General features: G+C 40.4%; 1 protein-coding gene across 2 annotated transcripts in view; it reads right to left on the bottom strand.

Moving 5' to 3' along the window:
- Positions 1-24,607, bottom strand: part of CARS2 (cysteinyl-tRNA synthetase 2, mitochondrial) — a 65,473-nt gene that overhangs the window by 3,749 nt on the left and 37,117 nt on the right. For both annotated transcript variants that reach the window (XM_072135570.1, XM_072135569.1), the window contains exons 7-14: positions 15,334-15,463; positions 14,799-14,932; positions 13,322-13,389; positions 6,912-6,978; positions 4,030-4,168; positions 2,632-2,755; positions 1,233-1,331; positions 92-313 (exon numbers count right to left, since the gene is read on the bottom strand). In XM_072135570.1, the coding sequence (XP_071991671.1) occupies positions 92-313; positions 1,233-1,331; positions 2,632-2,755; positions 4,030-4,168; positions 6,912-6,978; positions 13,322-13,389; positions 14,799-14,932; positions 15,334-15,463 (983 nt within the window). The remainder of the gene's footprint in view (positions 1-91; positions 314-1,232; positions 1,332-2,631; positions 2,756-4,029; positions 4,169-6,911; positions 6,979-13,321; positions 13,390-14,798; positions 14,933-15,333; positions 15,464-24,607) is intronic.

Below are 24,607 nucleotides of genomic sequence, written 5' to 3' on the forward strand. Positions count from 1 at the left end.
AGTAAATTGGAAATTTTCTCCTAGCACAATCCCAATAGTGTATTTGTCCACTGAGACACGTGCCTTTAGACTTCGTGAGGCCATGACTAACCTTAATATTTATTCCAAATCCAGCTAAGTTGGAGCGCACTCTATCGCAGGCTGTCATCAAATGTTTCCGCTCTTTAATCATCTGTTTCCGCCTCTCCTTCTGCTGCAAGTCTTGCACGGTCTCTTCCGTTGCTAGAGCATAATTCCGGACTTCTCTTCTAAAGTCTACAATTTCATCAACCACATTAAATAGAAGTGCAGAATGTTTTCCTTCTGCTGCAACCTTAAAAAAGAAAAAAATTATAACTAACATCTATAAAACGAATGGAAAACTTTTGAAAACATGAAGTAGTAGTAACTACCACAGCAAAGTTCATTGGGTCACGTATCAGTTTTTACTATGTAGATGATGAGTTACACTCCAATATCTTCTCTCTCAGCGTTTAGTAATCCAGTATTGTGTAATGACAATGGACATGAAGTGGTATATTTAAAGCTTATTGACCACATAGGGCCATTGCACATGGGTGAGTTTAGTTATTTAGGGTGGTAAATGTAGAAGGCATACTAAACTATGGCCAGCATATTTGTTTAGTATGGACACAGACCAAGTTTCCAGGATCAGGTTAATTAAAAATGATAATCAGGGAATGCATGTTCCTACTTTTTTTGTGTGGAATAAACTTAAAGAACAAATAATTCAAAAAATAAAAAACATGTAATTACAATCATATTTGTTCAAAAACTAAACCAAAATTTGATATGACAGCCGAATTAAATTAAATGTGAATGCTCAGATGGGAAGATCCCTTAAAGGAGTTTTAGATTTCAGTTTCTTGGACAAAACCAGTCCACAAATTAACCAAATTTAATAGGGAAGTAAGCTCAATTAAATACAGCAGGCTTAGTAAATGCTTCATGTGCTCCATAATATTTTTCATTGATCATCTGTAAGTTCATAAAGGTTTCTATAGTGATCTAGTATTAGGTTAGTAATAATAAAAATGTTATAACGCAGCAAGCCCCTATTGAGCATCCATTTTACAGAGCCAAAATTTTGAGATACAGGAAGTAGGAGAAGGTTATAAATTCCATGTACCTTTGTGGTTTGTTCATAGAAATTCTCAGGGGGCTGATCATAGAACTGTGTACACTTGCATGTGTTCTAGCTAAAGAAGGACAATATAAAACCAAAGAATTACCTGCTCCTCCTGTGGTGAAATTCCCAAAAGATCCAAAAGCTGTTTTACATAGGATATAATGGCTCCATAAACCAAAGGGCTGCGGGCCTGATGAATACCCTGGAACAGAAAAATGTTTTTTGACAATCAGATGCTGAAAACAGAAACACTTCTGTTCCCACCTTATTATCATCCCCCCGGATACATACCAAAACACAAACTTTGGTTCTCTCTAGCTGCATCTCTGTGGTCCAGTATTACCATATGTACTCAAGTATAAGCAGAGTTTTTCAGCACAATTTTTATGCAGAAAATTCCCTACTCTGTATATATATATATATATATATATATATATATATGTATATATATATATGTATATGTATATATATATATATATATATATATATATATATATATATATATATATATATATATATAAATAAAATGAGTACTCACCATCTCCATATACTGGGGAGGCAATGCATTTCCCACCCTAGGCTTATACTCGAGTCAAAAGGTTTTCCCAGTTTTCGGTGGTAAAATTAGGTGCCTCTGCTTATATTCGAGTATATACGGTAGGCTAGAGCCTGGGCCCACTGGAGGATCTTCTGCATACTCTGGTGCAGTGTCAGACTGGCCCACCAGAGATGACTCAGCACTCATAGATACACAATAACATGCTTGTTTTGGTAGACACAGAGACTATGCCACTATCTTAATGGCCCAAATGCAGGATTTCACTATCTATTCTAATGAGAAGTGCAAAATCAGAGACGCCATCTCTGCTCTCCTGAATGAACATAAAAATTACACTTTTCATTTGAGTGAAGAGTGTCCACCTAGGACCTGCTTATCTGGTTTTTTGTTTTGCCAAATGGGTCTTAGCAGCTTGCTTATATTGTATTGAGAATACGCACAGGCTGCAAAAGACAGATGACATTTTTTAATAAAATCCTGACCAAAAATAATTTCATGCCTATCAATTATGGAATTTTTCCATATAATTTTTCAAGGCTGTCAATAGGTGATACCTAATGGCTCATTCACACAAACGTAATGGGGACGGATATGTAGCCTCACCATTTGTGGCCGCATATCAGTCCTCATTGACTTTTATGAGAAGTGTGCTCACCGCACCGTAACCGGCGAAATGCCCTTAGCAGTATATATGCACCACACACCTTAAAGTGATTTATTTAAAGCTTTTCAGATCCACACCATATTCGCACTGCTTAGCTGAAATTGCTGCACTGTATTATCATCAGAGAGCACTGCCAACATTAGGAACTACCAAATCTGAAATGACACTAGCACAAGCCCGAGCTTACAACTCACAGCTTAAAGTGCTTTTAGCATAGGGCAGCCTTGAGCCTGCTGGTATGGACAGCTGCCATCTTTAGATTACATCCTGATAGGTTACCTTGGAAACGGGCTTAAGCTGACGGTTGCCATGGTGAATGAGGTCCATAATGGCATCCACAGCTCGTAGGGTGTCAAAGTCATCTGCAAACGCTGCTTTAACATTCATTTTTGTTTCATTCAGGCTTTTTGGCAAGAAAGGAAAGATGTTTTATGAGAAAAGACAGACAAAGCTTTATATATTAATAGAATACAGTGAAGTGTATGTGTATCCAGTAAAGGAATCTACACTATGCGTTTACAATCACATCATTTTGCACAGTCCCTCGTGTCTCTTCGGATACAAAATCAACTTCGGCTCTTTATTTATTTGGGGGGCGTTGTGACCGCTGGGCAAAAGGTCCGCCAGGTCCGTCCTAGCATAGAGTTACAGAAGAACCTGACCGTTTTCAGGTTTTTCGAAATTACGTGGGAACGCCCCATGCCTGCCCACTCTAAGCCCCCTCTATGCCCACATGGTGTGTAGGTGGTATAGTCACTGTAAGAATTGCACTGCATAGTGATAAATCTCCTACTAGATGTTTGGAGTGGAAATTTTACTGTGCCCATTCCAAAATTTTTTCATTTAGTAACCGAAAATTATAGAAGCGGTCGGTTGCGGTGGCAGTTAGCCTAGATAGAAACCAATCACAGCTCAGCATCTATATTGCTACAGGTCATTATTGTAAGTGGTTTCTATAGGCAATGTAGGACATTTTTAGTAGAAAATAGCCTCTGTATGAGTTAATAGGATTGTTATTGCAATGCTTAGCCAGGGGTATTAAATCAGTCACATTACAAGCTGCAATAATCTGTCTACCGTTATATCATTTCAGATGATTGTAGCTCTGGCTGTGACTGGAGTATCAATGTTATATCATCTCTAATACACCAATCACACCCAGAAATACAGTTTCATATCTGCAGTCACTTCTTGAAACCTCTCCCACAATCTCTTGCTCTACAGGATAAGTAGTCAGAGACTGTTTATTCCAAGCTAAGTAACTCATGAACTGATTATTTAAACTACAGTGAGGACTTACACAGGGGCAGAGCAGTGGGAGATGGGTAGCTATAAATTCCTATGGGTGTCAGACACCGATGGAATCTTTCCGCAGACGGATGTGTACAGTATCATCCCTCCATTCCACCGGGCAGGGGACACATTCCTGAAATAACCTGGGGGGGGGGGGGGTATGGGCTGACTTGTGGACACATGGTGGAATACATATCTAGCCACTGCTGGGAGAAGTCCAGCTAAAAGAGCACCAGAATGTAGGGATACAGGAAAGTGAACAGGGATACAGGAGCAGATAAAATTTCTGTCTTTGGTTTGTGATTTTTATGTGCAAAATATCTCATATCCATATATCAGCAGGAGTTATAGATCGAAATAGACAAAAAAGTGACAATTACCTACCATTGCCACAGTACATCCTCCTGTATAGGCTCACAGATAAGCTGGCCTTTGAGGTAGGCACTGGCATCGTTCATGAAAGAAGAGATTATTTTTAGGGTGCTCGTGGCTTCACTCATGGAATCCTTACTGTAATCAACAGCTAGTGATGGAAATTAAAATAGATCAAAAACTGTACACATTACATAATCTGATCATCTTTCTTCTCACACATTGTAGGCATTACCCAAAATAAGTAATAAAAATAAGGCCAACAGCAATGCATGCAAAAAATCTCAAGAAATAAGTACATGAAGGAGAACTAATGCTGGTATGGGCACTGTAACCCAACCGGACAGCTTGTGAAAACTTGTCTTATACATACCATGAAAGAAATAACCACAAAACAATGCTCATTAGGTAATGCAGACTGGTAAGCAGAAGTTGGGCAATAAACAAAAAGGTGATCCCTGCAAACTATTTTATATGAATGCTTTATTGGATTTATATAGGGTCTTTTATTTAATGCCAAATGCCTGCTTACCAGTCTGTGCATTACCTTTTAAGCATTATTTTGTGCATTTTATTTCATAGTATGTTCGCAACATATTAAAAGTGTCTGGTGAGGAGAAGGAGGATATGTAATGAGACAGTTGTAGGTGTTGCTTGTTTTTTCAGTGGGAAGAGTCCCTCCGGAGAGAGAGAGAGAGTCTCCCGCCTCTCCTGCCATGAAGAAATGTGCCGCCATGAGCCTACCAGAGTAAAGCAAAGCTTTAAAGAGTGGTTTTGATGTGCCTGGTTAAAAGTCCAGAATGGGATACAGAGCAGGGGATAGAGGAAGTTGAAGAACACTGTAGGAAACCCCCAAGATTGTCTAATGGGCATTCAAACCTGACCAATGTGTTCTGCTGACATATGCTATACAGGAGAGGGGAACATTAGTCTTATAATAGCCATGTCGGCACCATTCGACCACTCTACCAAGGTGAGTTGCCTTGTAGTACAACTCGATATGTGGGAGGAGAATACCTCCGCAATGTTTCCTATAAGTGAGTTGGCGGTGTTGCAGACATGGCTGTTTGTTTGGACAGATAAACAGTGTAAAATGCAATTGGTACATATTACAAATTTTTACAAATTGGTAAGGCTTGTATAACATAAATGGGGGAGGACATTCCTTTTCAGGATGTTGCAGCCAAACCATGAAAAAAAAAATCCAATGGACAAGCGTGGGATATTTTTGCACAGCTCTTGTACTAAGGGTGGGAAATTTAGAGATTTGGGAAGGTGGATGCTGGTTTTTTTTTGAGTCAGTGGCAGAGCATAAATGAAAGTAAGAGACCAAGATGTCTCTTTCATAAGCTGGGACATGCAAAGCCATAGCCTCTGATTTCTTCAAAAAAATTTAAAATTTGACTAGAAAAGAAGGGAAACTTGGGGAGAGGTTAGATAAAACAAAAAGTCGTCAGCATATGCTGCCAATTATAATTTCTACCCCCGACCGTCTGCAATATTACAGATTTTATGGAAGACGGGTTCAATAATCAAGAAGAAAAGTAGGAAAGAGAGGAGACACCCTTGCATCGTTCCATTCCTTATCTGGAGACTGTTAATGTATGCACCGTTTACCCTGGCTATGGCTATGGGCGGAGATTAGAGGGCTTGAAGCGAAGTAAGCATTTGTGGTCATAAAACCTAGGTGTTCCAGAGTACAGAATAGGAAAGGCCTTATCTGTGTCGGGAGACAGCACAGCTGTGGAGAAAGAGGACACTGCAGCATTGTAAATAAGATTAAGAGCTTTGGTGGTCTTTCTACTTTAGCATCAATGCACCTTATTTGTAATTTTTATGAATTGTAGTAATAACATTTGGGAATTTTATATATTTGTACAAGATGAAGAATTCACTCCCTTTTATGAAATGTTATGCTTAGTGTGCATTAGTAGCAGCAGAACTGTGAAGAATGTATAAAAATTTCAGGATTGTAGCTGGACTTGGTGTACTGGGGCACTATTCTCTTAGAGCTCCCCATTGATCCGCTCCACAACTTCTCCTTTTACTGCTGAGTAACCAGAACCCTGCTAGGGAAAAACCTCAGTGCATTGGTGTTACAAAGGTATCTTTCAGCTCTCCAGTGCTGTAAGATAACAGGGACTACAGTTTTACATGGTCAAAATGGCTGACTGATTCCCTTCAACCACTTGCTGCCACAGTTATTTTTTACTTCTATCCTCCCAAATGCCATAACTTTTTTGCTTATCCATTTTTAGAGAATCCTTGGTTACTGCAAGACAAACTGTACTTTCTAATGTCACTATTAAATATTCCATTCAATGTGCTTGAAAGTTGGGAAACATTCCAAACAACATTATAAATTTAATAGCAGTGACGCTTTTTCATTACAGGAACCAGATTTTATGATGGACATTGATCTAGGGATTTACTTTGCCATATTTGGAGTGGTGAATTTGAAATAGTGATTGGCATCCACCCTATGGTGTTTTTTTTCTGCCTGTTTGACTATCACTTAACTGATTACATGTTTCAAGAAAGCGTATCTTAATCATATCATATAATTTTATATATAATGGAAAAAATAACAGCTAGTGACCAAATACGGTATACATTTTACCTGATGCAATCAAAAATAATCAAATAAAAGAATTAAAATAGTTATATTTTAAAGGTTTCCTATTGGTGGGGTCAGACTACCAGTGATTCGCCGATTCCACCAGCCTCTGGCGGATAGCCTGGCTCTGTTCTATGTGTAGTGGCTGTACTCGGGACAGAAAGCTCAGCCATTAGATAGGTCATCATTATCCCTCTGGTAGAGCACCCCTTCAACATAACTTAAAAAAAATGTAAAAATTTATTGATGGCCAAAATACAACATAAAAAGACCTTACCGGATTTATATTTAGAGCGTAAACAAAACATCCGGAACTCATCAGAGGAGAAAGACTGCAGAAATTCCTAGAGAGAAGTAATATTATATATAAAATATAGAAATATAATATGTCATATTAGAAATTTTACAATACATGCATAATACTTAAAATACCCATTTCATCATATTACTTACATATTTTAGGCCTACCAAAGGTGCTTAAGCTTCAACAAAAGTGTTCCTTTCAACAAACTTTGCAGTAAATGGTAGTCTCGTCAATGAGAATTGCACGGTTTCTCGGTTTCTGGGCATTATGTAACTTGTAGTCTTAATTTTCCAGCACCTCTTCTCTTTGCAGTCTCACTTGCCATGCCTTCTGTGCCTGGTCAGACTGGCCCACCTGTGTCAGTGAATTCACTAGTGGGCCCAGAAAACCTGTTGGCTCTGCCCCCTGGTTAGAATACAACATGCAGTGCCTCCTGGCAGGCATCTGCACAAGCTCCTATGTGCCTGCTCCTACAAGCAAGCAGGCACATTCATTGAAGCCTCGAGGAGGAGGTGAACTTGCGTTAAAAGTGACAGAAAAAACACTCTCCTGTGGGCTTTCACTGTGTGCTCCAAATCAATTATTTTTTGGGTTGCCAAATTCAAAGATATCAACTAAATATAGGTTTTATTGGGCTTTCATTTTTTACTTACTTTACTAACTTTACATAAATTTTTTCTGTACTGCAAAATGGTGAATTATGTTTAGATAGATCAAATATTTTGGGACGCAGCGACATCTAACACTTTTAGGATTATATTTGTTTATTTTATGTCATTTCCAAGGAAGGGGTGTGATTTGAATTTTTCCTTTTTTTTACTGTAGTTGCAGACTGAAACGGGGTGTTGTTCCTACCATATTCTGCAATATGCAGCTGTATGTAGTGATTTTGCTGATGATCAGTTACAGATTTAAATGCTGTATTCCAGAACACAAACATTTTGGTGAAAACACACATGCTCTGGCAAAGCCGCCCCCACCTGTAGTTGTGGGAAATGGACCAAGCCGTACAAAGCAGCTAGCACACATCCCCATTCACTTCATTGAATTCCACAGCCCTGTGTATGACCCGACTGCCCGAGCTGCAAAATACAAAGTGGGTCCATACCCATGTTTGCGGTTCTGGAAGTCTTTTATTATGCGCTCACATGCCATCATGCATGGCCATCTTCTCCCTTACTCTCATGGAGCGATGAGGGGTCAGACAGAGGTACCTGGCACCCTATCGGACCCTTCGTTTTCGTGATCTGTGGGGGTATCATCACCGAGACCCCCACTGATCAGCAAGTTAGGCCCTATCCTGTGGATAAGGCCCAATTTGAATTAGTGGGAAAACCCCTTTAACCCCACTCCCACAAGCCCAATATGTATCTAATGGTGGAGGAAGGGGAAAAAAAAAGACATAATTCCACTTTTACAATGCAGAGGTTGAAGTTGGGTCGCCACTGGAAAATTACTGCTTGAAGTCACGGTAGTATCCAGTTGTTTCTACCACAATCACTACACAAACACTCCCGTGAATGTCTCCCCCCCTTTGGGGTGCATTCACACATGGCATTTAACATGTGTTTCAAAACGCAGTGCAATAGCTGCAGAGAGATTTGCCTAATTAAATGTATGTTAACATTTGCATTTACAAAAAGCAACCATTAACACAAAGTTAACACATACATATGTTCACACAATTTTAACACGTGTGTTAATTGTTGTAATTTGTAAATTCAATTGTTAACATCAATTTCATTAGGAAAATTTTGCTTTGGCTGTTGCAGTTTGTTTTGAAACGGATGCATTAAACGCCACGAGTGACCGAACCCTTAGGCGCGAAAGACATGTCCATGGTCAGTCTGTGAATTCAGGACAAAGTATTGAACTCCTTTCATCATAGTGCTATGTGCAATATGAACACAGTTTCACACTGCTGTTTTGCATGTATGCCCTTTAACATTTTTCCCCTATACGCTAAATATTTTCTTCTATGGCACAATTCTTTAACCCCTTAGGGACGTGGCCCTTTTTCGTTTTTGCATTTTCATTTTTCACTCCCCACGTTCAAAAATATGTAACTTTTTTATTTTTCCATATAAATAGCTCTGTTTGTGCTTGTTTTCTGCGTAACAAATTGAAGTTTATAGTGATGGTATTTATTATTCCATTCCATGCATTGGGAAGCGGGAAAAAATTCAGAATGCAGTGAAAATGATGAAAAAACGCATTTGCAGCGTTTTCTTGTGGGCTTGGATTTTACAGCTTTCACTGAACGCCCTAAATCACATGTCTATTTTATTCTTTGGTTCGGTACGATCACGAGGATACCAAATTTGTACAGGTTTTATAATGTTTTCATACATTTAAAAAAATTAAAACCTTCTATACAAAAAAAAAATTCTTCATTTTGCCATGTTCTGGCACTAATAACTTTTTCATACTTCAGTACACGGAGCTGTGGGAGGTGTCATTTTTTGCAACTTTTGAAGAAGTTTTTAATGCTTTCTTTTTGAGGACTGTATGGGCTTTTGATCACTTTTTATAGAATTTTTTATATTTTTCAAAATGGCAAAAAAGGGGCATTTTCGACTTTGGGCGCCAATTTTCGTTACGGGGCTAAACGCTGGGAAAAATCGCTAATATATTTTGATAGATCGGACATTTTGGGACGCGATGATACCCAATGTGTTTATGATTTTTACTGTTTATTTATATCAGTTCTAGGGAAAGTTCTAGGGATTTAAACTTTTACTTCTTTTACTATTTTTTCATATTTTTTTTTATTTTTTTTTTTACCATTATTTTAGATCCTCCAGGGTAATTTAACCCTGCAGGGTCCGATTGCTAATACTATATACTGCAATACCTCTGGTGGCTATTATAAATCATTGCACCTGGCAAGCTCAATGAGACTCTAGGCTGCCATAGCAACTGATCGCCGCCCTCCGATGATTTTCCAGGGGGCGGCGATCGGGCATCCAAGATGGCGGCCGCAATTTAACAGTAAGTTAGGTGCCGCAGTCGGGTTCGACCGCGGCACTTAACAGGTTAGCTGCCGCGATCGGTGCCAGCACCGACGGCGGCAGTGACAAGCGGGTATTGGCTGTATTATACAGCTGTTACCCGCTGTATATGAAGAGAGAGCTCAGCTCGTGACCTCTCTCCATACATCCCCTGCTGCGCGAGGACGATATAGTTCGTCCTCGGTCGGCAAGGTGTTAAATATAGAAGCTTAACACTTCATTACCAAATGTCTATATGCATGAGGCCTAAACTGGACATTTAACATATCAATTTTCAGTAGGTCATTAGGCCGACTAGTCCGACCCAGTTTCTGTGTCACTGGGTGAAGACTTGGTAGACTGGAACAAAAAATAAATGGACACAAAGGCACTCATAGGTCAAACACCCGTTGGTTCAAGGGAATCCTATTTCTGGTGACTATGGTCAGGTTAGTTATGCTCTCACCTGGGGTAGTTCTGCTCAGTGCATAACTACTCAGCGTGTGTCAAGAGATAATGTAACGCAGCAGTGCTCCAACCGATTCCTCCTGGAAGGATCGTATTGCAAATGGCAGTGGATTAAAGGGAAAAAGTAGAGCTTCCTCATTGCGCTGCTACATCGATTTAAGGCTCAACCAATATTTGATCAAAAATTAATTTTATTCACAAAATATCGAATACAGGCAGTCCCCGGGTTACGTACAAGATAGGGTCCGGAGCTTTGTTCTTAAGTTGAATTTGTATGTCAGTCGAAACTGTATATTTTATAATTGTAGATCCATGCAAAAAAAATGTTGGCCCCAGTGACAATTGGAGTTTAAACATTTTTTGCTGTAATGGGACCAAGGATTATCAATAAAGCTTCAGTACAGACACCTTACAGCTGATTATTGCAGCCTGGGACTATAGTAAAGCATTCAGAGAGCTTCACCAGAGGTCAGAGGGGTCTGTCTGTAACTATGGGTTGTCTGTAAGTCGGGTGTCCTTAAGAAGGGGACCGCCTGTAATGAAGTTCAGTGGGTGAAGACTTCACATTTTTCTACCAATACTAAATTCAAAAGTGGATTAGGAAGCGTGTTGGGGGAGGTGGGGGGCAGGTTAAGAGATAAAATAAGTGGAGAGAGAAGTACGTTGCTAAGATATGTTAAATAGTTCTTCGATTTGAAGAAAATAGTTTCTTATTTTATGAAAGCACCAGTCATGAAGTGAGCAGATACATATATACCTGAATGAAAACTTCCAGCATTGGGCTACATAGGAAGTTTTAATACTGCTCGGTTATGAATTGGCTTATAGTTGGTCAATTATAGTCATAGAGTCAATTATAGAGTCATTTAAAGTAACAAATCATTTTTTAGCAAGCACCGCAGCCCAAGATTAACAGCAGCTTCTGAATCCCCAAAATTCTATACTTTTGACAAGTTTCCAAAATGTCAAAGCATATGGAAAGAAACCATGTTCTGCATTGTCCGAAAATCCAAGTAATCTAAGCTAGCAGAAATTGACCTATTAACCGCTGCCAGTATATTGGTAGATCATGTTCCTTTCATGGTTCAGCAAGGTGGAATCATGGAATCCTCCTGACGTGTCCTTACAACATATGCAGGAAGAAGGAGGTGTAAACCTAGCCTAAGAGACATATTTGTTTATAGTATACACTCACCGGCCACTTTATTAGGTACACCTGTCCAACTGCTCGTTAACACTTAATTTCTAATCAGCCAATCACATGGCCGCAACTCAGTGCATTTAGGCATGTAGACATGGTCAAGACAATCTCCTGCAGTTCTAACTGAGCATCAGTATGGGGAAGAAAGGTGATTTGAGTGCCTTTGAACGTGGTATGGTTGTTGGTGCCAGAAGGGCTGGTCTGAGTATTTCAGAAACTGCTGATCTACTGGGATTTTCACGCACAACCATCTCTAGGGTTTACAGAGAATGGTCTGAAAAAGAAAAAACATCCAGTGAGCGGCAGTTCTGTGGGTGGAAATGCCTTGTTGATGCCAGAGGTCAGAGGAGAATGGGCAGACTGGTTCGAGCTGATAGAAAGGCAACAGTGACTCAAATCGCCACCCGTTACAACCAAAGAAGGCAGAAGAGCATCTCTGAACGCACAGTACGTCGGACTTTGAGGCAGATGGGCTACAGCAGCAGAAGACCACACCGGGTGCCACTCCTTTCAGCTAAGAACAGGAAACTGAGACTACAATTTGCACAAGCTCATCGAAATTGGACAGTAGAAGATTGGAAAAAACGTTGCCTGGTCTGATGAGTCTCGATTTCTGCTGCGACATTCGGATGGTAGGGTCAGAATTTGGCGTCAACAACATGAAAGCATGGATCCATCCTGCCTTGTATCAACGGTTCAGGCTGGTGGTGGTGGTGATGGTGTGGGGAATATTTTCTTGGCACTCTTTGGGCCCCTTGGTACCAATTGAGCATCGTTGCAACGCCACAGCCTACCTGAGTATTGTTGCTGACCACGTCCATCCCTTTATGACCACAATGTACCCAACATCTGATGGCTACTTTCAGCAGGATAATGCGCCATGTCAGAAAGCTGGAATCATCTCAGACTGGTTTCTTGAACATGACAATGAGTTCACTGTACTCAAATGGCCTCCACAGTCACCAGATCTCAATCCAATAGAGCATCTTTGGGATGTGGTGGAACGGGATATTCGCATCATGGATGTGCAGCCGACAAATCTGCGGCAACTGTGTGATGCCATCATGTCAATATGGACCAAAATCTCTGAGGAATGCTTCCTTGTTGAATCTATGCCACGAAGAATAGAGGCAGGGGGTCCAACCCGTTACTAGCACGGTGTACCTAATAAAGTGGCCAGTGAGTGTATATGATGAATAACAACCTTGCCCTCTCTATATAGAGTTAAGTGTTTTTAGCAGTATTTAGGTTCCTGGATTAGACGATATCAGTCTGAAAACAAGGGTCCGCAGAGCCTTGCAATGGCTGTACCAGGCTTTTAATACAGTTACAATAAAGAAGAAGTTGGTCTGCTGATATCAACATGGTAATTTTTTACTACAGTTACTTACCTGGCTTTGGGATTTGGAATATGCTCCTGGAATGAAAATGTGACACTTACCTGTTACATCATGGTGAGCTGAATTTGCTTATGCAAGATGTGACTGAATCATGAAAGAAAAGTCTGATATCTGATCTGAAATCTGCTCGACAACAAACTGCTAATGGTTTAGTAGGTCAATTTCTTCTAACAGGTTACCTTTAACTAGTTCTGCAACTGCCTAGTAAAACTCAGATCCCCACATTTTCCACAATAACTCTCATTTGCATTCAGCACATAACTCACAACAAACTGTTCATTACAAGGTGATTTACATCCATTTCCCAAGATAGAACACAATTACCTTCACTGTAATGTAGTTTTTCAAAGACTTTGACATTTTTTCTTCGCTTCCTTTCAGATGTAAATGCCCTGGGAAGAAAAGAGGCTATTTCAGTGTCTAGTGCTTGTTTTTTGGAATGCATGTAAATAAAATGGCTTTATTTAAAGAGAAGAAAAGTTGTGCTGACACAAAGAGGATGAGTTGGGGCACATTTACAATTGATCAATCATCACAGGCAACAACTGCCTTCAACAAATTATGTGTATGTCGAGAATCACTAAAGTTCTGACTGAGAACCTGATAGAGCTATAAAAGTGACAACTGTTCCATAGAGGTGACAACATTAATGCTAGATATTGAGATGATGCTTGCAAAAAGCACATCTATACATTTAGAGCACTTATCTATAATGATTTCCGTACATTCCATTAGTAGTAAACAAACCACATTTTCCCTAAAAATATGAACATACCGTAATAACATTCACCACAAGAAATTAAATTAGAAATGGGTAGAAAAAAAATTGCAAAGGGTCACGTAAGGGCCAATCTAAAAGAAATGACCTGAGGATGCGTTCACATGTGGCATTTTGGTTGCATCAAAATGCATGGGTTTTCAAATGGTACTATGCATTAGGCTACTTTGAAAGCGTCTTTAGTCGTTACTGGAAGTGTAAGCAGCTGTGTAAACTGTACATATTACATCTCAAACCTCACCCCCCCACCCCCACCCCAACTTCAGTGTATCAGCGCTGGACATGAGAGGTTTCACTGTACCCAGTTACCCAGGGTTTATAGCCAGGCTGTGCTGCGACCATATCGTCCTAGGAGCAATGGACAGCGCCCCACCGGCCAACGCTGGTCTCACTGTTCAGAACACTTAAAAATTAAGCTGTAAGTTACCACAAGCATTGTTTTACTATTGTGTATGTCTATATTGTATGTTTCTAACTACGTAAAATGGGTAAGGTAAACAACAAGCAACCCCACTCGCACCCCCCCCCCCCCAACGGGATCAATAAAATTTGTGGTGCAAAATCTTCCCTTTTTTAAATGTTTTTCATATATACAAATTATATTAACGTTTGTGGCTTCTGTTCATTTTGGGGTGCTGGAATATCCAACATTATGATTAACACTAAAGATTGAGTTAGTCTTGCTGTGAAATATACTAGAAACACAATGATGGCACATAACACAAGTTGCTGATGGTGACCATACAAAGCTGCAAACCGTGTTAGCGAGCAGCTTTGGACAGATGTTAAATCATGCCTTTGTTTTTAGGATTGCAGCATCTCCAAGTGTTCTGGATTGTGTTCTCACTGCCAGGCTCTTTGATCAAACATACACTAGCCATCCACACTTTATCAAGGCTGGACAGCTGCCAACATAGGTTTTGCAACTATAAAGCATGGAGGAAACTCCTCTAGTTCACAAATACTAGTAATATAATTTACCAGTCTTCATATAGTCAAGGCTCCAGTATATATCAGACCTACCAGAGTGTAGAAAATAGTTCCCCCATTGATTACACTGGTGATAGGCCTCGCACTGAGCTACTTCATTTTCATGATGAGGGAAAGCCAAGTCAATTCCACCAGTATGAATGTCAAGCTGTTCTCCAAACACACCGCTATAGAAGGGAGGAAATATCACATGGAATTACACAAAAATATACATTCATTTTGTGTAAAACTTTATTAGTTTAAAAATAAAAGCATTTCTGCACAGTAGGGTTGGGGCAGGCTAAATATCCAGTGGGGAAAGTTAGCAATATGTTTCCCCTAAAAGCGGCTAAGGCAAAATCCACCAGAAGTCAAAAGTGTTATTTCTGCTGTGGTTCATCTTAAGGAATCATAGCAAATTTCCCACAGCTTTCAACCTCGGCAATGCATAGTAACAATAATTTACATACTTCTGGTTGAAAACCCACAGCACAGAAAAAAAATCATCCAATATAACACTACTGTACATTGCAGAAAATAAGGAATTGTTTTAGATAAATCTCCCGATACATATAAATCTTTTATGCACCTTGCAATTGTGGAGCACTCAATATGCCAGCCAGGCCTTCCTTTACCCCATGGTGAGTCCCACTGAGGCTCCTCTGGTTTAGCTGTCTTCCATAAGGCAAAGTCTCTGGGGGACCTCTTGTCACTTATAACTGCCATACAAAAAATTGGGAATCAAGAGAATGAATGATTTCCACTATTGTATTTCATTGATGTTAATATTACAAAAGATCAGTAATAAGGCTAAAGCAGTAAGACATGTGGCAACATCAATACATAATTTAATATACTGCCTGTATAGAGGAACATTTAAAAATGAACCTTTATTGTATAATTCATAAAACTATGTGTGCTGGAGCTCACACTAATCGATAAACACGGAAGCCCAACAGACCAGTACAGTGTCAAAAAAATAGGCTTGGACACATTGGGGACCACTACTCCCAGTACTTCAGTAATCTGCCATTTATAAATATTTGTTAGCGGATATATCCATATACCGCATATTATATTAAGGCACAGCGTTAAGGAGTTCCTATCTTTTCACCACGCTGTGTTAACAGTAGGAGGGTCCTTTAATGTGTCCACTGATATTCTAGTACACGACAAATTTTAGTGTGTAATGGGGTATTCAATATGTTTTTCTCCCTCACCCCAAAGCATCACCAACGTGTATTTCTTAAAAGTCAGGAAAATCATAAAGAGGTGTATCGGTGGGTACTAAGTTTACCACCTATGATATAGCTTATACACCTCCCAGATTCAGAACAGAATACATTACAGGGGTGTAGTGGTGGACCAGTGATTTACCACCCAACCCATACATACACCTCCACAATACCAATTATTTACACCTATTTACACCTGACGCGTTTCCCTGCATATAGCAGTTCATCAGAGGTGAGATTATACACGATGTAGCACGTATCGTGGGTTTAGGAGTTGTGTAGTGCTTAGGTTCAACGCAGCTTCACAATGCCCACAAACACGCCGTGCCTAATACTAGTTACAGTAGCGTATCATTTGTCTTTTATTGTGACATAATGAGTCAAGGTTTTTGTTCATGACATTTTACTAGCATGTGAACCGCATCCTCTGCTGACTGTCTTTACAATCGGCTCATAGTTTACGCTATATCATGCCAAATCTTCGCTCTGTCTAGTGAGACACCAGCGTTAGTATGGCCGCGCGTGCCGTGTGTACTCGCGTCTATTAATAGTCTTTGCTCCACCCTCACTGGGGGGTTGGTCCAGACTGCGGGAGCCAATCATGCATCGTATCAAGCTGTCATCCAGAAGGGCAAGACGAGGATGTCATTCGGATAGGTGGGTCCCCCCTAGCCAATCACAACAGCTATGCTTGAATTCGCTCCTTCCCTTGTTTACTTTGGAAGCCACGCCCCTCAAACCACCGCATCTGGTGATGCAGTGGCTATTTATGGAGGATATTATCGCGGATATAGCAGGTAGGAAAACAACATACGTGAAATTATAAGATAGGTGGCGGCAATTATTATGCAAGTGCATAGAGACCTTGTTTCGGAGGATAAACCCCAAACCAGAGATACAGAAGAGACCAGCACATCGCACGGTCCAAAGGGATAAAAGAAATCAGAATATAGTTATCATTACTTGGGACCAATATAACCAAAATCAAGAAACAGAAGCGATCTTTTAAAATAATAACGTGACCTCCAGGTGGACAATTCGGAGGATCTAAATAAAGCAAGTATAGACTATATGCTCATTGAGTCCATCGTTTTGCAAGGTTTTCAATGTGAAAATCCACCTGGATTCTCGTTGTATCACCTTGCGGGCGAAGTCCCCTCCCCTTGGGGATGGTTCCACCGCCAACATTTCCAATATTGTAGGGATACATTAGACTTTAAGGAAGGAAGAGCGTTAGATTTTTTATCAAAAACTCAGGTGATAAGTGACTGTGAGCAGTCCTCATCGGCCTCTGAGGGCTCACAATCCCAAAGAGGAAGGGGAAACCGAGGTAAAGAAGTGAAAGGCTCCAACTCAGGAAGGGGCAGAGGAAGAGGTAGCACAGGAGGTAGAGGCAGCAGGGGTCCACGAGGTGGAAGAGGGGAACCATCGACCAGCACCGAGAGAGAACATTTTTTAGGGCAGGAGTTACCCATCTCAAATTACCTATTAAGGGGACAGAACGAGCCTCAAAAAACATAGTCCTCCCTTCCTGTTCTATCACTGATAACTCCAAATTATTAATCTGTCAGATAGAACTTTATCTGATGAGGAGAGGAGTGTCCTATCAAAAGGACTGTCTTTTGTTCCTGTTCCGCAGGTGGATATCTTTGAATGGGTTAAGGATCTGAATCTGTCGTAGACTTAAATGGAAAATTTTTTTTAAGATGCATGACAGGAAAAAGTGTCTTGAACTAGGATTAACGGAGGCAGATATGTCTGATTTTTATAACTTGGAGGCCCTCCTGGAGGAGAGAGAGAGAGAGAGAGAGAGAGAACGCCAGGTGAGGGTCCTTTCACTAATTTAAAACCTAAATCTAAAAATACAGCACCAGTGTGCGATGGCTCTCCAATTGATGTCTTCCTGAAAGTTGTAACAGACCAGTTATGTACCCTGGATACGAGATATATGACGCAACCGAATCTCTCCAGGGGTGAGCAGGAAGCCTTAAGAAATTTAAGTAGTGACCCCACAATCATCATCAAACCATCGGATAAGGGGGGGAATGTGGTCGTGCTGGAAAGGGATAAATATGTTGTGATGTGCCTAAGGATACTCAAAGATCAACATTGCTACAAGAAGCTGTCTATGAACCCGAGCGAACAGTTTAGCCAGGAGTTACGAAAGATCCTTGATGAGGCAAAGGGCAACAAATTAATCACAGAGAAGGAATGGAAATTTATGTATCCCGACAATTCCAGCACAGCCACGTTCTACTCCCTACCCAAGATACATAAGGGAGTGACCCCATTGAAGGGGAGACCTATCGTATCGGGGGTCAATAGCTTGACACAAAATGCAAGCATAATACATTGATGAGATACTGCGACAATTCGTAGTGTCCCTCCCTTCTTATGTGAGGGACACTATGGATGTTCTGAGGCAGATTGATGATGTCGAGCTTCCCACAGGGACTCTACTAGCTAGCCTCGATGTGGAGGCCCTGTACATCTCCATCCCACATGACAAGGGATGTGAGGCTGTGGGAGACTTTTTGAAAACAAAGGGAGTCCAATTTTCGGCCCATAACAACTTTGTCCTTAAGTTATTGGACTTTATTCTGACCAAGAATTTTTTTCTTTTTGAGGGCAGAATCTTCCACAAGCTCAGGGGAGTTGCAATGGGGAGCCCATGTGCTCCCACATATGCCAATCTCTACCTGGGCTGGTGGGAGAGAGAGGTGGTGTTTCATGAGAAGCATGAACGATGGACCTTGGCCATAGTGCTGTGGCTGAGGTTCATCGATGATGTCCTTATTTTCTGGAGTGGAACCAAAGAACTCTTTTGCGAATTTGTGGAGATGCTGAACGTCAATCAACTGGGTCTTTTCTTCACGTCGGAAATTAACCCATTGTCGTTAACATTCTTGGATGTAACAATTGAACTATCCCCTACAGGAAAACTAAAAACCAAGCTATTCCGAAAATCAACTGCGACTAACAACCTTTAGCAGTGTAATAGCTTGCATCCGGTTTCTTTGAAAAGGGGCATTCCCAAATGTCAGTACCTGAGGGTACAGAGAAATTGCTCCTCAACTGGGGACTATTTAGCAGACGCTAAAGATCTTCGTAACAGATTTGCTGAGAGGGGTTATCCTCCTCAAGTGCTGAAGGAGGCACTCCATCATGCACGGAGTTGTCATAGGAATACATTGTTGAATCCAAAAACACGAACAGATGGAGACTCCAAGTTGAGAGTGATTGGTACTTTTGATAACTGCCACAGGGAAATACATCACATTCTAAGCAGGAATTGGGGTATTCTGAAAATGGACAAGGACATCGCAGACGTAATTGAGGATTATCCGTCGATTACCTATAAACGTGGACGCAATATCAAAGATATGATTGTCCATAGTCATCTTAAGCCTCTCACAGGGAACTTGGCTTCCTGAAAAACCCAAGGGTATGTTCAGGTGTGGGGGCTGTAAAGCCTGTAAATACATATCAACAGGGAAATCTTTTCAAAGTACCACCACTGGTAAAACATACTGGATGCGCAATTTCGCCAATTGCAAATCTGCAGGGGTGATTTATCTTATGACCTACATTTGTGGCACCCAGTATGTGGGACAAACCACACGTGAAGTCAGGAGGAGGATTAGGGAGCATGTAAATGACACTAAAAATAAGGAAGACACAACTATATCGAGACATGTGTGGGATCATCACAATGGGGAATCACAGGGTCCTGCAGTTTCAGGTCATTGAGGTGGTGGAACCATCCCCAAGGGGAGGGGACTTCGCCGCAAGGTGATACAACGAGAATCCAGGTGGATTTTCACATTGAAAACCTTGCAAAACGATGGACTCAATGAGCATATAGTCTATACTTGCTTTATTTAGATCCTCCGAATTGTCCACCTGGAGGTCACGTTATTATTTTTAAAAGATCGCTTCTGTTTCTTGATTTTGGTTTTATTGGTCCCAAGTAATGATAACTATATTCTGATTTCTTTTATCCCTTTGGACCGTGCGATGTGCTGGTCTCTTCTGTATCTCTGGTTTGGGGTTTATCCTCCGAAACAAGGTCTCTATGCACTTGCATAATAATTGCCGCCACCTATCTGATAATTTCACGTATGTTGTTTTCCTACCTGCTATATCTGCGATAATATCCTCCATAAATAGCCACTGCATCACCAGATGCGGTGGTTTGAGGGGCGTGGCTTCCAAAGTAAACAATTCAAGCATAGCTGTTGTGATTGGCTAGGGGGGGACCCACCTATCCGAATGACATCCTTGTCTTGCCCTTCTGGATGACAGCTTGATACGATGCATGATTGGCTCCCGCAGTCTGGACCAACCCCCCTGTGAGGGTGGAGCAAAGACTATTAATAGACGCGAGTACAAGCGGCACGCGCGGCCATACTAACGCCGGCGTCTCACTAGACAGAGCGAAGATTTGGCATGATATAGCGTAAACTATGAGCCGATTGTAAAGACAGTCAGCAGAGGATGCGGTTCACATGCTAGTAAAATGTCATGAACAAAAACCTTGACTCATTATGTCACAATAAAAGACAAATGATACGCTACTGTAACTAGTATTAGGCACGGCGTGTTTGTGGGCATTGTGAAGCTGCATTGAACCTAAGCACTACACAACTCCTAAACCCACGATACGTGCTACATCGTGTATAATCTCACCTCTGATGAACTGCTATATGCAGGGAAATGCATCAGGTGTAAATAGGTGTAAATAATTGGTATTGTGGAGGTGTATGTATGGGTTGGGTGGTAAATCACTGGTCCACCACTACACCCCTGTAATGTATTCTGTTCTGAATCTGGGAGGTGTATAAGCTATATCATATCATAGGTGGTAAACTTAGTACCCACCGATACACCTCTTTATGATTTTCCTGACTTTTAAGAAATACACGTTGGTGATGCTTTGGGGTGAGGGAGAAAAACATATTGAATACCCCATTATACACTAAAATTTGTCGTGTACTAGAATATCAGTGGACACATTAAAAGGACCCTCCTACTGTTAACACAGCGTGGTGAAAAGATAGGAACTCCTTAACGCTGTGCCTTAATATAATATGCGGTATATGGATATATCCGCTAACAAATATTTATTTGACACTGTACTGGTCTGTTGGGCTTCCGTGTTTATCGATTAGTGTGAGCTCCAGCACACATAGTTTTATGAATTATACAATAAAGGTTCATTTTTAAATGTTCCTCTATACAAGCAGTATATTAATATATGTGTTAAATTTTGATAGGGACCATCAATTGGACATTTTGAGCTGTGGCTCGTAATTGATTTTTGAACATCAGTACTCAAACATAACGGCCACAGCAGGTCAACACAGATATTCTTGCATCCCCAGCATTCACAACAATTCAAAGGGGAGATTGCATAACTTTTCATTACATAAATAATTACAATTTCCTAAAATATATTCTATATCAAATTCCTCATGGTTTTCTAGATCTCTGCTTGCTGAAATTTTATAGAAAGCTTCACTGCTTACTTCCAGAGCATAGCTGAAGCTTCCTATAGACCAGCGGTTCTTAAACTTCCTAATGCGACGACCCTTTTTATACAGTGGTGATCCCCAACCATAAAATTATTTTCATTGCCAATTCATATATGTAATTTTACTACTGTTATGAATTGTAATTGCAGCCACAGCAAGGACGGCCCCTCGTAGTCAGCAGCCACAGCAGGGACGGCCCCTCGTAGCCAGCAGCCACAGCAGGGACGGCCCCTCGTAGCCAGCAGCCACAGCAATTTTACAAATTTACTCCACGCAAACTCAGCACCCAGCCAATCCACTGCCACCACCCACAAGGTACTTACATAAAGAAGGCTGTAGGCACCTCAACCATACAGACAATGCACCCTGATGATTACACAGCACATGCACTCACTACTTATACGATTTTACCATTATACATTCACACAGAACATGCAATCGCGTACTACATGGATTATGCTAACAATGACCTCTGGTAACGCGATTCCCTTCAAAATCTCAGATTCTTTAAGGCTACTAGCAGAGACTTCTTAAAATCATTAAATTTACATAAAAAATGCAATACACTCAAAGAATAAAATTGTCAGATAAAATGAAAAAGATTAAAAACAATACACATACGATACTTACATTTAGGACAATGGAAACAAAAAACTCTTGCTAGTCAAATAGGAAGAAATTCTTTGGCCTGAGGACTGGGCATAGATAGCGAACCAATCTTCTAGTTTAATAGAGTACCCCAGACTGAATAACACTATGTGGCTGCTTCACTAATTCAAACCCAGGGGATTTTTGACCCCCACCCCTGGCTGTGATGTCACTGTAAGGGGGATATTTTCTATCCCCCTCCCATCAGCTATGTACTTTTTGGGTCTGGGTTTTTATCAAAACCCCATAACTTTTGATTGGAAGATGGCACAATTGTGCCATTGCTTCCAATCAACCGTGTACCTTATTCCCATCAACCACATACCAAACTCTGGAAAGCCAACCCTGTTCTTTGTAATTGTCCCACAAGCTACCTTATTCTTTTCATACAAATGTTTGAACAGCAGAATACTTTTATAATAATTGTCGACATAAAAGTGATAACCCTTTCCTAGTAGTGGATACTTCAAATCCAGTACAATTTTTCCAGTAGTGCCCATATACGAGGTGCAACTAGGGGAATGCAACTGGCTAACTTTTCCTTCGTACACCCACTGCCAGATTCACACAACTTATATATCTTGACACCATATCGGGATCTCTTGCTTGGGTTGTACTGTTTGAAAGACAGTAAAGTGAATTAGTGATTCGTCCATCACTATATTTTTCTTGGTGGTATACATTTCAGAAAACTTTCTGTTCAGATAGGAGACAAGGGGCCTCAGCTTAAAAAGTTTGTCAATTTGAGTTTCTCTGTGACAAATTGGATTGCCGTTTAAATGCATAAATTGCATCAAAATTTGGTACCAGTCATAACAGAATAAAAAATTGCCATGTGGTGAATAGGATTTGTGGACGAATAGGAGGTGAGCTCAGGAGTGTTAGCCATTAGCTCATAAGTAATAAAAATTAGAAAAAAACTCATCTGGGTAAAAATTCTCAGTTTGCACATCAATACTAGCCTGTGCTGTAAATGGTGGAATGTTTGATGTATTTTTTGAGGGGCACCACACTGGATTTAATACATCAGATAGCCAGCATCAAACACAAAGTGCCCTATGTAAATCAGAAATTGGAGCTACAAGTTCAACACTCTCTTCACCAGTGTTCAAACTGACACTTTCTTCCACATGGCTTGGAGTTGGCTGTGGCTCAACAGTGCTGGTACTTGCACCTGCATTGTCAAATTCTCCCAACACCTAAACTCTGCAGGGTCCTTGGTATCTTTTTTGGCATGTCACTGTCAGATCAACCAGAGCTATCACTTTGTGTGTGCTGTCTTCAAATCGGTTCATATTCAGAACCTGACTCCTTTCCATTAATGTTCTCACTGGAAAACAATGGAAGGTGTACGCCTCCGCAACACTGCAATGTCGCTTGGCCATTTGATTTTACTAGGAAAATTAAAAACTTGTATGTACGGCATGTACTTTACGATATAGTGTGTGCACATAAAAAAGTGTATGCGGTTACACAAAAGACCACTGTCTACAGAAAAAAAAGCACTAAATACTAACTGGAATTTTTTTCGTTTGGGGGGAGGGGGGTTGTTATGAAGCGACTTACATACACACAACGAGTGCCTATAAATTAATTGTAACTACACCACTTTTTTTTTTTGCAAAACCAATGACGTCTATTATTGCTCTATACTATATACTAACTAATATATACTTTTCTATAAGTTACTGTGTGTGTATATATATCTATGCGACACACACAAAAAAAATCACTTAGAAAAATAAGGATATATATATATATAGATACACACAATCAGAGCATGAAAGGGTCAATGGAAAAAGGGGATCGCTAGTGTAAAATGTGTGTTGGGTGTGATTTCACTTTAACAGAAGTAATAGAACGATCTCTCTCCCTCAGTAGCAAAAATCCTGTCCGAACAGTGATATTGTTCTGTTACTTTTATAAAGACGATTTATTGTAACTTTATAGAATGACCACTGTGACCGTGACCACTTATCGATAACACACTGCAGTCCCTGGACCCATTTGAGTCATAATTACCAGCCTACCGCTGCCACATAGTGGGTAAAGACACATGTACATTTGATTATTCAATAGGTGAACAGTGTCTTGGTCCCCAAGATCATTGGAAAACATATTTCCGATGGTCTTAGGCAACCCCTGTAAAATGGCCACGAACCACAGGTTGAGTACTGTTGCTATATAATGTTAGCAAGCAGTGATCTAGAAAGCCATGAGGAATCAATAGAGAAAGTATATTGGAAAACAGTATAATTTTACATTTTACAAATAATATTTTTAATACAAATTAAGGGGACAGATTTGGGCACAATTTCCCCATCATCATGGTCATAATATAGGAATATAATATTTATAATGAGTTTTCATTAATTCTACAACTAATATGGAAGAAACTCATCAGTAAATAATCCTTCTTAGATTCATTTATATACACTCTGGTTTG

This window comes from Engystomops pustulosus, chromosome 2 (assembly GCF_040894005.1).
Source record: "Engystomops pustulosus chromosome 2, aEngPut4.maternal, whole genome shotgun sequence".
NCBI lineage: Eukaryota > Metazoa > Chordata > Amphibia > Anura > Leptodactylidae > Engystomops > Engystomops pustulosus.